Source organism: Protopterus annectens, chromosome 1.part1 (assembly GCF_019279795.1).
Source record: "Protopterus annectens isolate FY-2018-M chromosome 1.part1, PAN1.0, whole genome shotgun sequence".
Taxonomy (NCBI): domain Eukaryota; kingdom Metazoa; phylum Chordata; order Ceratodontiformes; family Protopteridae; genus Protopterus; species Protopterus annectens.
Window position 1 is genome coordinate 171,000,929 of NC_056726.1, and position 17,023 is coordinate 171,017,951.

Below are 17,023 nucleotides of genomic sequence, written 5' to 3' on the forward strand. Positions count from 1 at the left end.
ACTAAGTCAACTACTGACTCAATACATAGCAAATCATCCTCTCCGCTCTATCAACAAATTCTTCATCTGTATCACTAGGGCTAACAACACTGCAGGGAAATCATTATTCTCCCACACCACAGCGAGAAACTGGAATAACCTCCCCAATTCTGTTACTTCTGCATTGAATTCCACACAGTTCAAAAACTCACTTAAGTCGCACCTTATGAATTCCTGGCTATGTCCATGTATTACATAATTTTTCTCCTGTCTTTCCTACTTCCTTACCTACCTTCCCACTTTTACCTACTGTAAGCATACTACAGTCTTGAAATCTTTTCTGTTGATTGCCAATTTGGCATAACTTTTCATGTGAATTATGTTTACTAGTAACATACCCAAGGTAGATATGTATTTTCTGTGTGATTTATTTCTGTTATTATAAATTTTGCTTTTTGTGATATATTTCTATATTATAAATTTTTGCTTTTTTGTTAACTAATGTGTAGCTTTTCTCCCCGGGCCTCCCCTGTAAATGGACCTCGTCCAGTCGGACTATCCCGGTTAACAAATGTAAAATAAAAATAAATAAATTTCCATACAGAGGTCTGGAGATGCCAGACAGGCAGAACAAGTGCTTTTGTAAAAGGGAAATTAATTTCATAGACAAGAGTGATAAGTTTGTACATTGTTTAGATCTTAACCACAGTATTACTACTTGTGGCATCCATCAGGACTTTAGGCTTTAAGCCATAAAAGCTAGAAGATGTGCAGTCTGGGTCTGTATCACATTATCAGAACCACAGAAGGTCTAATACCTCTTCATCGACCACTGTTTGTCAAATGTGAACCCAGTGAATGATTGCTACTGCAAAAATCTTTCCCATGGTAAGTAACACACTGGCCAACCTACAGATTGCAATAAAAAACAGCAAAATGTGAAACCCACCCTGGTGGAGGGGGGGTCTGTGCCCCCCTAACTAAATATACCAACTTTGAGATCATGCTACAGTGGGGAAAAGGGCAAATTCACGATGATGGCCCACTGTTTACTTACCGTGATAAACAGTCATGGAAACGATCGTTCGAATTCAGAATTGGGCAAATAGTGGTCGATGAAGAAATATTCGACCTTTTGTAGTTTCGGCAGTCTGATATAGACCTGTGCAGTCTTGGTATATTTAGACAGTGGAAAGCTATTGCCCTTTGTTTGTATGTACTATATTGTGTGGTAGCAGCTGACTTGATGTTACTAGACAAATGTCATGTTTTAGGCCTAAGAAGTCTCCCATAGCCTTCTTGGTCGGAGTATGCCAGTAACAAGTCTGCACTTGTATAGCCCCCAGACGCAACAATTAGAATATCACCGATCCCTGATGACACCCCTGAGGAGGTCGTCATGTCAGATTACTCAGGCATGTCAGTATGTACCAAACAAAAAGACAGACTTTCAAATGGTAACTGCTCCAAGCTGCCTACTTAGAGATGCCATCTAGTCAAGCAGGGGAAAAGGGGGCTGACCTCAGCTGATAAAGTATGAAGACGTCTGCATGTATCATAGTAAAGGGATTCCCATACCTGGCACAGACTGCAAACTTTAAGCAAGTGTCTGAGGACAGAATCTAGGAGGCTGCACTCTGAGAAACCGCCAGGTTCCCCTGTCCAGCATCTTAGTTCTCTCTGGACTCTATAAGAAGATATATTTAGGAGTATGGATTAAAAGGGCTTCTGTTATGGCAGCTAAGGATATGTGAGAAGTGACTAAACAAAAGATGATACAAAAACTGAGAAATTGGAAGCTCGTGTTTGTGGATATGGATAGTATGATACAAGCAGTGAAAATGTTTTAGTCCCTTTAGCATTGCATACATGTTAGACAAATCTTTATCAAATAGAAGGTAGTTTGTAGACAGCAATAAAGAGTTGAAAGGATATTTTAGAACTTTGCAGTTAAGGCTGATGTACATAACACAAGCAGAAGGTTATAGTTCAGAGTGTAAAGGGATGATGGTATTGAAGTGGGGGGTAGGGTGTTCAAGAAATATGGATAGGATGCAGATTGGACTTGTAAAGAGGTAAATGTGTAAAAAGCTCAGAGCAAGACAAAAAAACAAAATCAGTGGGCTTCGAGAGCAATGCACAGGAAAGACAGCTCAGTAGCATGAAAGAAACAATGTCACCAATCTACTTGTTATATTTAATAAAACAAACAAATACAGTATGAGGTTTAGTGCTTTCAACTTAACTTTGCATGAATTTCATCAGAATGAATCAGTCATTTCATGCATTCGATTTAAAGAAACAGACAATTTAAAAAAAATATTGCCGATCATAAAAACAATTTATTTATTTTATTTATTTATTTTCTGGATATATTTCCATTTTCCACATGAGTACAAATAACAGGTTACAGACTTGTAGCACTTCAACAAATACATCTTGATTACAAAAGGAAGGTGACTGAAAAATTTCAAGATAAAAGTAAAATACGTTATATTAAACATCATTACAACTACTATCTAAATACTATCATCTTTAGCATGAATACATATTGTAACATGAGAAGAGAGAGTAAAGGGTCAGGAGTTAGCAAAAAAAGCAGTAGAAGGATAGTGCAGAGTTGAAAAAGATATAAGCTTCTTGGGAATAGAGTCAGAGACACAAGGAATAGGATTTGATGGCCAGTAAAGGGGGAGGGCGGGAAAGGGGAGAAGAGAGTGGTAGGTAAGGAATTAACATTTAATCAGGACACATCCAGTGGCTTTTCAAGTAGATTCTAAGTTTTTGTTTAAACAAAATAGTAGATGGCATGGAAGTAAGTTCAGTAGGAAGTTGATTCCAGTGTTTACAGTTTGTTTGATGGAATATGTGGTTAAGAGGTTAGAAAGTGCAGGTGTATTTTGATTTTGGTAGAGAGCTCTATGGACAACTGTAAGTTGGGGATTCAAACAGTGATGTGTTCTAAAAGGCTTACCAGTAACAAATCTAGCTATGTTATTGTAGGTGGTTGACAGTTTGTGAAGATTGATTTTTTTGAGGTTAGTGTAGATTGGTGAGGCATAGAGAAGAGTAGAGATGAGATGAGAGTGGGCAAGAGTAGCTTTGGCTGGGGAGGTTAAGAAAGTCCTAATTAGATGAGAGAGCCGAAGTTTCCTGTTAACATTTTAATGGTATTATTAATGTGACAGTCAAAGGTAAGGTTGTTGTCAATTGTGACACCGTCAGGTGATATAATGGTTCCATTATTAGATAAGATGGTGAAATCTAGTGCAGGGGATCTGTTAGTAGGCTTAAAGAGTAGGAGTTTGGTTAAGAACCAGTTTTCAACTTTGGAGAATATATCTTGAGTATTAGTTTGGAGTTCAACAATGGATTTAGCAGAGCAAATTAGTGTGGCGTCATCAGTGCATGTAGCCTGGGGAATAGCTGCTTGTAGGTCATTTATAAAGAGGGAGAAAAGAAGAGGTCCAAGGATAGAGCCTTGGGGGACCCCAAGAGAGATAGGTAGAAGAGATGATAGTTTCTTTTCCCAAAGAAGAGAGATAGGAGCTGAACCAGTGGACAGCTTTAGATTCTAAGGAAAGAGATTTTAGAATTTGTATAAGGAGGGAGTGATTAACCATGTCAAAGGCTTTGGATAGGTCGATAAACAGAGCTGAAGACAGGATGTTATTATTACGATTCTTGTTAATAAGGTCAGTAAAGGAGAGGAGAGCAGTGGTTGTGCTATGAAAAGGCCTAAAGCCATGTTGACAATTAGTAAGAATGTTGTTTTTTATTAGGTGGTTCATTAACTGCTGGTGTACACATTTTTCCATGATCTTAGCATAACAAACATTCTTTAAAAGCATAACTAAAAATGCATGTTATATGTGCGTTCTTGTTGTGGCAAAACTTCATCAAAATATATTCCCTAAATATATTTCCTTTTTACATTGCAAAATACTGATAACATTACTTTGCTTTAACATTATTACTATAAGGAATAGAACATGTTAGCCTTGTTTACCTAAATCTGCTCCATCAAATTATTCAGTATTAATAAAATTAATAAACCTTTTCCGTAAACTTATAAAAAGTTCAGATCCTTTTTTTAAAGGAACTGTTGTGAAGTCTATGGACGGGGTTCAGTAATGCCTACAGTGTACACTGTTCTGAGTGAACAAACAACACAGACATAATTCACACCTTCTTCCTCCTAATTTTAGTTTTCCTACTGATATTCTTGCAGCTTCAGATACTGACTGATTCACAAAGGTTACCACAAAGTGTAGACTACATGAACATTTAGGGTTATCTTTCTGAATGAATAGAAAGCACAACAAATGTGATAAGAATTTTATTGAATACATATTGTGTACACTTGGAGGCCGAGGTAGTGCAGCGGTTAGCGTTGTCACCTCATAGCTAGAGGTTCTCCGGTTCGATTCTCGGCTGGAGTGCCTTCTGTGTGGAGTGTGCATATTCTCCCCTCAGTCGAGTGACGTTTAATGACATGTAGGTAGGTGTGTTCATGAATGGGTGTGCCTTCATTGAAGGTTGGGCGTCATGCTGACACCTAAGCACCGTAAAAATCTACTGCCAATCATAAGCAGACTGGCATTCCGCTGTGGCGACCCCTAACTGGGAAAAGCTGAAAGACATTACTTTACATATTGTGTACACTTAGTATACACTTGTAGTCTTTATTAAATGTGGCCCCAACTTTTTATTAGGACTGTGCTTTAAAACCAGTACTTTCTAACATAATCCGTGTCCCAAACGGTGATGGTAGATCTTACAGAATAGTATCATTATAATTTTGCTGCATGCATCTTTAATATGATGTAGAAATGTGATTTTTAAGACCTGGGAAATTATTGGGATTTAATCTATCTAAGCTACTGTGTAAGTTATTTATACTCCTAAGTTATTCTCCATTGCTTCACCTCTAGCATCCATCTTTACTATTTCAAAAATGCAAAATAAAAAAAATTTAAAGCCTACACAGGTCTTAGAATGTTTGTATAGTGCATTGTTTCATTTTTATTGGAATTGTCACAAAGGTGTTCATAAGTTCTCCTGTGGAGAACCTTTTTCGGTTTTCCTCACTTAATAATTAGAACAAGTGGAACATTTATCTAAATATACTAATCTTCTACTCTGGCAGTTTCCATGTTTAGCTCTTATTCCAAATCCTTCCCTTCCACCCACCCTGCAGTTTTCCCACACATAAATATAGGGACATTGCCCACAATACCCACATCTTCTAGTTCCACTCTTAGCTAGTCTCTCTTGGTTCTCTCTTTTTGTGGAGTCTAACATTGTTTTCATATTTTGTGCTGTCTTAAAAATAAAATGTGGGCTGTCAGTATATCAAAAGTCATGTTACTGACTTTAAGTATATTCCATTTTTTTCTTTATAGTGTCTTTTTCCTGTGTAATCAAAATATTATTATACAAGTGTTCTCTCAAAGGTTTTATTTTCACAGTTTCCTCCTGGCCCACCGATATTCTGGGGAGTTTCACTCTGTAAACCAATTCCCAAAATAGGTTGAAAGTCTGTCTTCTTTCTTTCTTTCATTACTTTCCAAATCCCCACAACTAAATTCTTAGGGTAACCTCTGTCCAAAAACATCCACTTAATTTCCCACATTCTGTATCAAACATATTGTCGTCAAAAATCATCCTGGTCAAATGGACGCATTGTCCGTTCACTAACTCTGTTTTTAACTTGAAGGGGTGTGAACTGTGAAAGTGTAAATAACTATTCATAAACGTTGACTTCTTGTAAGTGTTTGATATAAAAGTACCATTCCTCTTAGAGATTTTTGTGTCCAAATAACTAATATCCCTAGTGTTGAAACAGTGAGTTAAACCTCAAGAAATCCGTGGTACTATTAAGGTATGCTGTAAATCTTTATACCGTCAACTGGACCAGTCCATAAGGTAAATATATCTTATGTAGACTTTTCAAATACACAGACCAATTGTGGGAATATTCAGAACATGAGAGATTTTTTTCTCCCAGGAATACACTACCAGGTTCGCATATATGGATGCACATGCAAGAGTTGGCTGGAATTTACTGGAGAAAATTGACAAAGGAACTAAGGTATTAGGAACAAATAACTATAGAGAGGGAAAGGTACTAGATTGGGATGAGGCCAAGAACAAGTTTGCATTACTGGAGATTTCTGACATTTCCAGCAGGGGTTGGCCACTTAACCTGTCACAGGACAAAGGACATACATACCTACCCATATCTTGGCAATTGGCTCCTTAAAGCCCAGTCTTAAGTGGAGGTCTTGAAAGCTATATCCATTGCATGACAGTGCCTGCAGAAACTAAGATCATCTCAAACTTGCAGAAGTGAAGTCTAGCACCCTTTCAAAAGGTAGTGTCCCGTGGGGCTCTTCTAGACGCCGAATTCTCCATTATGCTCCTCCCTCAGGAGAAAGTGCTGTTGCTCACAGCCTCTTTTCAACAATTAGCACAGAAATATCTATAGATAAATTTCTGTGGATGGCCAGAGACATCTTCAGTGTTCTATGACACTTGACCACGGCCATCCTAATGATCACACTTTCTTGCATACATGTGAGGAATTCCAGTAGTGTCTCCAGAACCTGTGGGATCTGCACTTGCAACCACTCTAACACCCTCTCCCTCAGACTTTCTGTGCTTAAGTAATTTAACTGGTTGATCAGTTATCGAAGAAAACAAGGGGAATGCCCTTCTGCTTCTTCAGTCCACAACCAGACTTAAACTGCAGATGTTTCAGTTGCACATTTTCAAGGTTTGAAAGTGCAGGGTACCTTATCCAAGTGTAAGGGTATACCCCACATAAGCTTGAAAGAGGTGCTAGTAGTGGACCATCCATAGAAATTCATTCATAGATATTTCTTTACTATTTGTTAAAAGGAGGCTGAGAGAGAGAACAATCTCTTCTGAGGGAGGAACACATTGGAGAGTTCAGTGTCTAGAAGAGTCCCCAGGAACACATACTAAGCACTGAAACCAAAGTGGGTCTAAAGCATCCTGGGAATCGTTGGAGACAACACACTGATCATGTGATACATCAGTCAAGCAGGAGGCAAGCAGTCCTCTAACAACTGTACAGGATGGTGCTGAAAACCTGGGAGAATGACTTTAAGCCAAAGCATGATGCAAGTGGCAGGCTACATCCTCACAAAGGGCAACTTAGTGGTAGAACAGCTGAGCAGGACTTCATCAGTTGGAAAATGGAGACATCTCTGAATCAGTAGTATCAGACCACGTAAAATACCTTTTGTGGAAAGCAGTATTTCTAGTGGCAGTCACATCAGCCAGGAAGGTGTCGGAACTACAGGTACATTTTGTTAAGAACCCTTCCTGATCATCCTCACAGATAAATTTGCCTTGCATACTAACCCTTCATTCATTCGAAAAGTTGTTCTGTCAGCATTTACACTGAAGTTAGCCGTTCAACTCCTCTGCACCCCTACCTACAAAAGAAAAGGCAAAGAATCCTTTACTCACTGGATGTATGTAGATGTTTAAGTACTACTAAGACAAAAGGGCTGCTTGTAGAAAACAGGAGTGCTGCCATCTCAAAGCAAACCCTCTCCAAAAATATTTCCCCCATATTCTGCCACATACTCCAAAGGAAACCGTTACTAGGTGTGATAAGATGTCATTTTACCAGGGGCACAGCCACCATAGTAGCATTCTTAAATTCTTAATTCTTAAAAGGGATGTTGACAAAAGATATGCTGGAAGTGGCTACCTCCTCCTCAGTCCACACCTTTTCTTAGCATTGCAGGCTGGACATCATCTAGGGCTGGAACATGGTTTACTACAACCATCCTAAAAGGAATTTTGCCCTCTTTTTCTGAAAAGGTGCCAGCCACCTAAGGTAGAGGTACTAAAGGCTTTGGGACTCTTCCCTAAAGTTATGACTGCAGTAGTGGTTTACATGAAGAATGTAGTACAGTTATGTCATCAACTTATCTTAATTGTACTTGTCTGAATATATTGCTTGTTCCAGTCTAGATTTATACTCTCCAGCACCTCTTTACAACCTTGGAGTGCAGGACTGGGGTGGGTTACACTGCATTCTCTTCCTCCACCCCTTACTATACCAGTTTCCTGCCCCCAAGACCATTAGTTTAGAAAGGGTGCGGGTGCTGTTTTGTGCATCTTGTATAGTTCCTTTTCCCAGGCATATGTTAGGCTGGCCAAACCTTACCTGAGGGCAAGAAAGAACAGAAGATGGACAACCATAAGTCTGCCTTTATACAGAGACACGGAGATGTACAAAGGGTAAGATATAGGATGTCATTCTTTTGGGGGGGGGCTGAAAGTTTGTCTGACCATAGGACTCTGTCTGTGGCAGAAACCTGTGAAGTTATGACTGCAACAGAGACAACAGTTAAACATCTATAATTATGGCATGGTGATGGCACAGCTGTACTTCACCTAACCAGAGGACAGAAAGTTAATGTGTAAAGGAATTATTTTCCATAGCGAAAAAATGGAGGATGGATTACTTCTGGAGTACTTTGATATTCCAGTGAGCCTGATATTTTGTTGGATACATGGTTTTGGGGCTGCATGATTACCAAACAATTTTGCAGTCTCATGACTTTTCTTTGTCAAAGTTTATGGTGAAATGTTAGAGAGAGGGGAGAAAGAGGGAGAGGGAATATTGTTCAAAGTACAGCTTCAAAAACGATACATTAAACACTTTTATTTTTTATTTATTAACTTATTTATTTATTTATTTATTTAACATTTGTTTACCAGGAAAATCCAACTTGGAACGAAGCTAGTTTTCAGTGGAGGCCCAGGAGAAATGTTCCAGATGCATGTCTTTGTAACGCGGGTGGAAACCGGAGTACCTGGAGAAAACCCACACGAACACAGGGAGGACATGCAAACTCTGCGCACTCCAGCCGAGAATCAAACTGGAGAACCTCTTGCTGTGAAGCGACAATGCTACCACAATGTCTTTCAAGATGAAACCTTTTCAAATATACTGCTTTGAATTTCAGGAGGACCCTCCTCTATCCTTAGCATAATGGTTAGGGTGTTTACCTCATAGGGACAAGGTACACGGTTTGATTCTCAGATTGGAGGGGAAATGGCTAGATGTAAAATGGCCCAGAAGGGTAGCTAGCATAGTTTTAGATTAGAGAACTTGGCATAGCTCCTCGTGGTCCCCTGCAGAGTTCCTAAGCCAGCAGAGAGCAGAAAAAGCAACTTTCTTGATTATAAGTATTTTTTAAACATTTTATTTTGCATTTTTCGATCTTTTGAGCTTTTCGACTACTGTTTGTGCCTATATTACTGTTTTATTACCTGATTTTCCTGTTTTCTGTGCTTAAATTGTTGATTGCACTTGTTGGCTAAAGTTTTGCTTAAAAGTAACAAACAGGCTAATATACTCAAGTGTACCAGCCTTTGATAGCAATTTAGTCGAATACCAAAGCATTTACTGTATTTTTTCTGTCTGTTTGCAAAAAAACTAAAAAAAACAAAAAATACTTCTCCTTTCCTAAACTTTCCTAGCTAGTTGTTCCAGTGATCAGATTTTGCTGATCCCTGGGCTTTGTATTTGGTTCCTGTGTTCCTCCATTTTCTTGTGTGGCCAGAGGTAGTTTCTTTACTCACCAGTGGGAGTGGGGAGTACTGAGCTGCTTGTTTGTCCTCAGAGGAGTGGTTAGAGACAGCAACTAGTAATTTGTTGGCCATTTTGGGTCATTTCCTGTTTTTCCAGCCCCTGCTATAAAGCACGTTAGCGGAGTTGCCACTGTTGCACACAGAGCAGCGGCGGTTAAACAAGGTTAAACTATTCGGGCTACCTAAATTCCACTCTTCAAAATTTCCCTTAAAACTACCTTCCTCGAACTGTACTGGCGATCTAACCAGCGTATCCTATAACTAAAAGCTTCATCTCTACTTGATTCCCAAGTAGACTATTCTCTATCTGTAAAGCCTAGCACTTGCTCCTACAGTACTTGCACCTTGATAAAGCACTATTATTATAGATAGTACCCCACCAGCCTAGAACCCTCATCCCCCAGAGTCTTTTGTAAGTTTTTTATCTATTACTTCTAGCATGTCGAGGGATCAGTTGCTAGTGTCCTCTCCTGCTCAACTGGTGAACCTGGGAATATTGAGGCAATGTTACAATTGCCTCATGTACACAGACAATCCTCTCCTTCTCCCACAAAACACAAATACATGCGAGAGATGCAACTATACGGCCAAACTGGAGGCTGAGCTCTCTCAACATAGGACTGGCAAGACCAGACAGGAGGAGAAGGTAACCACACACACTACATACCTAGTCACACATAGTACCATCACAACGTCAAATCATACACATAATCACACAAAGACATACTCGGAGGCTCTGACCAAAAATCTACCAAAACAGCAGGGGCCTCCAAAGCAGACACCCAAACAACTACCACCTCAGGACCCAACACATGCAACACATAGACCACACAGTCAGAGTGTCAAACAGTCACAGCCCTTAAGGCCAAACACAATGCCAGACACACTAGTCATTGGTGACTCCATAGTCAGGCACACTGACGTCCCGCTCACCAGACTGAGTAAGGAGAAGGTCACAGTAAGATGCCTGTCGGGCGCTAGAATCCGCCACATAACGCAAGCACTCAGGTCTCTCAACAGCAGGTACAAGTACGACTCAGTCATTGTCCATGCTGGTGTCAACGACCTGAGGCGTACCTCCTTGGACTACATGAAAAGAGACATTGAGGAGCTCTCTGATTATGTAGCCCAGGCAGGTATAACCCTGACCTTGAGCAGTATCCTACCTTCACCTAGAATGATGCCACAATACAGTGATAAGATGATCAGCTTTAATAATTGGCTTAAATTTTGGTGTCATTCAAAGGGGATCCAATGTCTGTCTGCCTGGGATGACATGCTGGACAAGCCACGCTGCTTCGCAAGGGCGGCTTGCACCTTTCACCCCTGGGCTTCCGGATATTGGCAAAGGCTCTTGCCACCCCATAGTGCCTTTTAGGCAAGGCTCAAATTCTAAACCTACCACCCTAGAACACAAAAAGGAAAAAACTAAGGGTAATGCTGCTCAATGCCAGAAGTCTCAATCTCAAGATGCATGCACTCGAGGCCCTTCTCAGTATGGAGAACATCGATGTCTGTGCTGTGACAGAAACCTGGTTCAAGGCTCCTGAGAGCACCCCAGCACTATCAGGTTTCACCTCATATCATGCGTTCCGGCCCCAAAATCCGGACAACACCAAGAAAGGAGGGGGTGTCCATATTCATAAAGGACACACACACCGCATCGGAGACCATCCAGGTGCAATTAACCATAGGCAAGACTGCTCTGCAATTTGTAGCATGTTACAGGCCACCCTCTCAAACTCAGGAACCTCACATGGCCTTCCTGAAAACACTGGAGGGGATAAATGTATCTCCAAACACCATCATACTAGGTGATTTCAACTACCCTAATATAGACTGGGAACACTACTCAAGCCCAAACACTCTAGCCCAAAGGTTCCTGGAGTTCATAAACTCAAATGCCATGGAACAACTAGTCACCATCCCTACAAGAGGAGAAAACATACTTGATCTCATCATCACGAACATGGGATCACAATGTTCAACACCGGAAGTATAGCCCTCACTGGTGAGATCAGATCATAAACTAATCTCGCTGGAGGTCCTCATCCCGCCCCCACCTGAAATAAAAAAGACCACAGTGAAAAACTTCTCAAAAGCCGACATCACACTTCTAAACACTAGTGTGGTCTCCTTTAAGGCCCCTGAGCCAGTGGTAAACATTACTCAAACCGCTGAATCACTTACAAATGCATTCTACCAGCACCTACAGGCTGCATGGATCAGGCAATCCCAAACAAAACTAAGACTCTTTGTACCAAAGGCAAGCGTCCAGTCTGGTGGACCCCAGCCATAAACAAGCTCTACAACAAAAGGAGGAAGCTACTACAAGATAGAGCAAAATCCTTGAAAGGTAAGACACCTTTGATCATTATAAGTAAAAAACTAAGAGCTCTCATAAAATCATCCAAGGCAAATTTTGAGAGAAAAATCGCCAAGGACTCAAAAAGACAATCATAAGGCCTTCTTTAGCTATGTTAGAAACCTAGGAGGAAACTCCCAGATATGCTCAGAATTAGTTCAAAATGATGTGAAAATTACTGAACCTACACACATTGCCAACATACTGGCTGACAGGTTCAGTGCAAACTTCTCCCCCCCAAAAGGAGAGATATCTATACCAGAGGATTGTTGCCCCCCAAACATCTCCAACGCCCAAGTAAGAACTGCTCTCTCCAAGGCAAAAAACACAGCATCCATGGGACCGGATGGTGTCCCCGGCTGTGTGCTCCACGAACTCAATGAGGAATTAAACCCGCAGTTAGGACAGCTGTTTAATCTTAGCCTCACCTCAGGATACATACCCAAGGAGTGGCGCACGGCGACTGTGGTCCCACTTCACAAGGGCGGTGCCTCCACCGACCCTGGAAATTACCGTCCCATTAGCTTGACAAGCCTGATCTGCAAAGCCATGGAGAGGATCATAATGGAACTCATAAATAAAGACATAGGGAACTTGCAGACTTTGGATCCAACCCAGTTTGGCTTTGTCAAAGGCAGATCATGCCTTTTAAACTTGGTTGACTTTTTCGAAACAGTCACCAAGGCCATTGATGAGGGCAAGGCAGTCCATACAGCCTACCTCGACCTGGCAAAGGCTTTCGACACAATACCCCACTCAGGTATCATCGAAAAACTCATCAGCTTGAATGTAAACCCATACATCACAAGATGGGTTGCAAACTGGCTAAGTGACAGAACCCACAGGGTCAGAGTTGCTGGCGCCATGTCATACTCAAAGCCTGTCACAAGTGGTGTCCCACAGGGCTCAGTCCTGGAACCACTCTTGTTCAGCATCTACTTTACTGAAGTACAAGCAAACACAAGAGGGTTATGGCTGACAAAGTTTGCAGATGACTACAAACTGGGCGCCATAGTCGAAAACACATCTGACACAGATATCCTTCAGAAGGGCCTCACAGAAACGGATAACTGGTGCCAGAGCCATGGCCTAAAGTTAAACGCCAAGAAAAGCATAGTCATACCCTTCGGGAAAAACAAGGTTACCCCTAGCTACCATATAGGTGGCAATCCACTGAGCACAGAAGAAGTCATCAGGGATCTGGGGACCCAGGTTGACAGTAACCTTTCGTTTGACACTCATGTTGCCAAAGTAGTTAGGAAAACCTTCTACATTGCCCACCTGATCATGAAGGGCTTCACATCTAGATCTAGGGAGGTCATCGTCCCCCTGTACTCATCACTCATTAGACCTATGATTGAGTACAATGCCCCATTCGGAATGTATCTGACCAGACACCTGCAGCAGCTGGAAAGGCCCCAAAAGTTCCTCACCAAAAGGATAAAGGGTCTCAAAAATATGTCTTATACTGCCCGACTGAAAGAACTCCATCTCTATTCAGTCGCATACCTCTTGCTCAGAGGTGACCTGTGCCTGACATATAAGGCCATGTCAAACCCAGATTTGATGAATATGCTTCACCTCGGAAAATCTAGATCCCTCAGAACCACAAGGGCGGGAGACTTAAACCTTGACACGGTTATTAATAGAACGTGCTGGAGGGACAGATTCATCACCCAGAGACTCCCTATGCTGTGGAACAAAATCCCGGTACATGTGAGGCAGAGCACCTCGCTGGCCTTGTTCAAGAGGAATCTTGACCAATGGATGGGAGATCGCAGATATACCCCAGGGATTACTTCAGTGTCACTGCTTGACAGAGGCACAGCAAAATAATAGGCATAGTCTTCTTCAAACTAAAGGGGTGGCGAAAGCCACATAACTATGGGCTAGGCTTATAAATGCCCTTGGGCAGATAGCCTAGTATGAACCTATGAACCTATACCCACTGTGCATGACTACAGCCTAAATGAGTACAGTAGTATTTTTTTTTTTCAAAGATGTTCTCCTTGACCTGTGAATGTTGCAGTTTAAAACAAATGTAAGTTATGCTGCTGGTGCCACCTCTTCTCCTACCTTACCTTATTTGTTGCCTTCTGGATGCTCGTATTTGTAAAAATGCAGTTAGATTTTGTGTGCAAGTAGCCACTAAATGACTGTATAGTTTTGATGTATCTCAATAGGAGGGCATCCTTCTGGACCATCATTACTGCTAGAAAAGTTTAGTCCGCATGCAACCTGATGTACCATTTCTTTTATTTGACTTTGACATTACTTTTTATTTGGTTTGCAGAACTATATATACAATGAACTTTCAGTTGTCATTAAAAGTATTTTTATTAATAATACTTCTATGATGTCACATCTTGACTTTATTCATCCCTACTTTGGAGGTTGTGTACTCTGCATTTTCCTTCTTCATTGTTTGCTTTGGCACACTGGTGTATTGTTTACTTTTCAGTAGCTGATTTACCTCTTTTCACATAGACTAAACCACTTCTACACAGCAAATATGTAATCAAAACCTGGAGAAGTGCTAGTTACCAAACTTAGTTTTCCCCTTCATTCTGTTACAGCAATTAAATTAAAAATATGTGGAAAATTGGTTCATAGATATCATTTTCTGAAAGTTGGAAAATGAGGGATTATGGGTGTGTCTTTCCAGAAACAACAAACTCTGCTGCTTCTGTGTTGCTGTTTCAGTCACTAAATCTCTTAATATGTTTAGCATGGGCATGTGCATCACTGTACAGCACTTTGCAAATTATTTAGTTGTACCACATGATTGTTTTGTATTAGTTTTTCTTTCTGCTGTGAAGTTTACACCTAGTGGAGGAAAACTGAACTTCTATTTCTCTTTTTTTATCATAGCTCAAACAACCGTGAATGTAACACATCGACCAGCACTGCAAACTACTCCTTCAAGACCCTCTCTTCCAAGAGCAACAGCTAGCCATCAGATGGTTTATACAACAGTAACTGCCTCACCGGTTCAGCAGTCTATTAGAGGAGTTATGGCACAGAATCAGGGTTTACGGCAAGTAAGCCCTCAAACAAGTGGTAAGAAATTCATATTGATAGAAGTCATGGGGAAGTGTATAATATTACCTTACTGAACATTACAAGTATCGGCTTGCATGTTGAATTGAAATGACTTGCTCAAAAATCTTTAAACATGCTTGTGAACATACAAAAGTGCAGACCGAATAAGGATTGTTATCGTTAAGAGCCATCTGAGCTGTGCAGTTAGTCCCAGTGTAGCTGCACCTCCCATAGACTGTTCAGGGCTGTATCAGTCTTTTATGTAACATATTCTGTGGTCTAACCTCCTAAGCCGCGGTGGTACAGCGGTATTGTTGTTGCCTCACAGCAAAAGGTTCTCCTGTTCGATTCATGGCTGGAGTGCCTTCTGTGTGGAGTCTGCATGTCCTCCCCGCGGTCGAGTGGCTTCCGAAAGACATGCGTGAATGGGCGTGCCTTCCCTGAAGGTTGAGCATTTGGCGGGCAACTCAGCACCATAAAAAATCTACTGCCAATCATTAGCGGACCGGAGTTCCGCTGTGGCAACCCCTAACCAGGAAAAGCCAAAAAGACAAACAACAGTTCTCTGATCTAACCTCAGTCATCTGTTTCTTACTGTTGCCCATGTCTTTGTTTTCATTTTTGTCATTCCTCTTCATCTCATTTACTTTACATTGACCCCAAACTGAGCAGTGTTGTAATCCATTATGTGACAGTGTTGTAATCCATTATATGACAGTGTTGTAATCCATTATATGACTTCTGTACTATCATTTCATGTCTGCATGCCGAGCATTCAGAGTATATTCTCATGCAATAACTCTTTATCTTTAATTTTGGAACACAATGGCTTACAGACTAATTTTCCTTATTGGTATGTCTTCCAGAACTGCATACTTTTAACCACTGATGGATGACTGCAGTATTTCTTTTCTGATGTCAACTTCATACATTTTGCATTGTGCAAACCACCAGTCCTTTTTCCATCTTGTATGCATTTTAAACTCACCATATTATGATAGCTATCTGTTCCAGTAATTTTCTGGAGATTGTTTCCGTCGTTAAAATCCACACGATTGCGCAGTTAATCAGAATTAAGGTCACACTGTCCTCTAAAAGGCTTGTTGCTAGTGGGGCCGCCCAGGGATTGATGTTAGGGTTGCTTCTGTTTGGTATTCGCTTCTCTAAGGTTAAAGATCATTTTTGTAACTTGTAACTATCAGCAACTCTCCAGAAAATTCTCAGGTTTTTCAAGAGCGTGTAATACATGCAAACCTTTGGTGCTAGAACCATGACCTGAAGCTAAATGCTAAGAAATGTAGTATTATGTCCTTTGGGGAAACAAGTGGACCCATGCAGATGCTACATAAATACCCCCTCCAAAAAAAAAAAAAAAAATTGACTCAATCATTAGGGTCCTGGCCATTTGTGTAGCTAATAAGCTTTCCATTGACCACCATTTATGTCTTGTGTCAGGAAGTCCTTCCTAGTCCAGTTGGTCAACAAGCATATGTTTTCTAGGTCCAATGAGGTTATTATCCTTCTTTGCTCCTCCCACATTAGTTTGGTAGTAGGATTTAATGCTCACTTTAGTACAGATCTGTCCAAATCCATGATCCAGTTTGAAAAAAGCACAGCTCTTTTTCACCAACAGATTCAAGGTTATGATTTCTGTAAGATATATGAATCGCTTTAAAATTTGTTTTCATCTTCTGCATCTCATATGGGCTCCTAAGAGTTGTCCTCTGCCCTGCCTACAAGGCATCAAATGACCCAGCTCTACGTGACGACCTGTACACCTTGAACATCTCCTCAGTATGTCTCAACCTGTACCTTAGCATAAACAGAACATGCTGGTGGGATCGATACCTCTATCAAAGAATTTGGGTAGCTCCTTAATGCACTTCAAACAAAACCTAGAGGAGTTAATGGGTAATTGTAAATTCACTCCAGGACCGGTCCCTCTATCTGCCATGAAAAACTTAGAGTAAGTAGTAGAATTTGTGGTGGCTACAA

General features: G+C 40.9%; 1 protein-coding gene across 5 annotated transcripts in view; it reads left to right on the forward strand.

Moving 5' to 3' along the window:
- LOC122804204 (activating transcription factor 7 interacting protein) overlaps nt 1-17,023 on the forward strand; it is a 758,747-nt gene that overhangs the window by 687,816 nt on the left and 53,908 nt on the right. For all 5 annotated transcript variants that reach the window (XM_044073945.1, XM_044073934.1, XM_044073906.1 and 2 more), the window contains one exon: nt 14,858-15,046. In XM_044073945.1, coding sequence (XP_043929880.1) covers nt 14,858-15,046 — 189 coding nt within the window. The remainder of the gene's footprint in view (nt 1-14,857; nt 15,047-17,023) is intronic.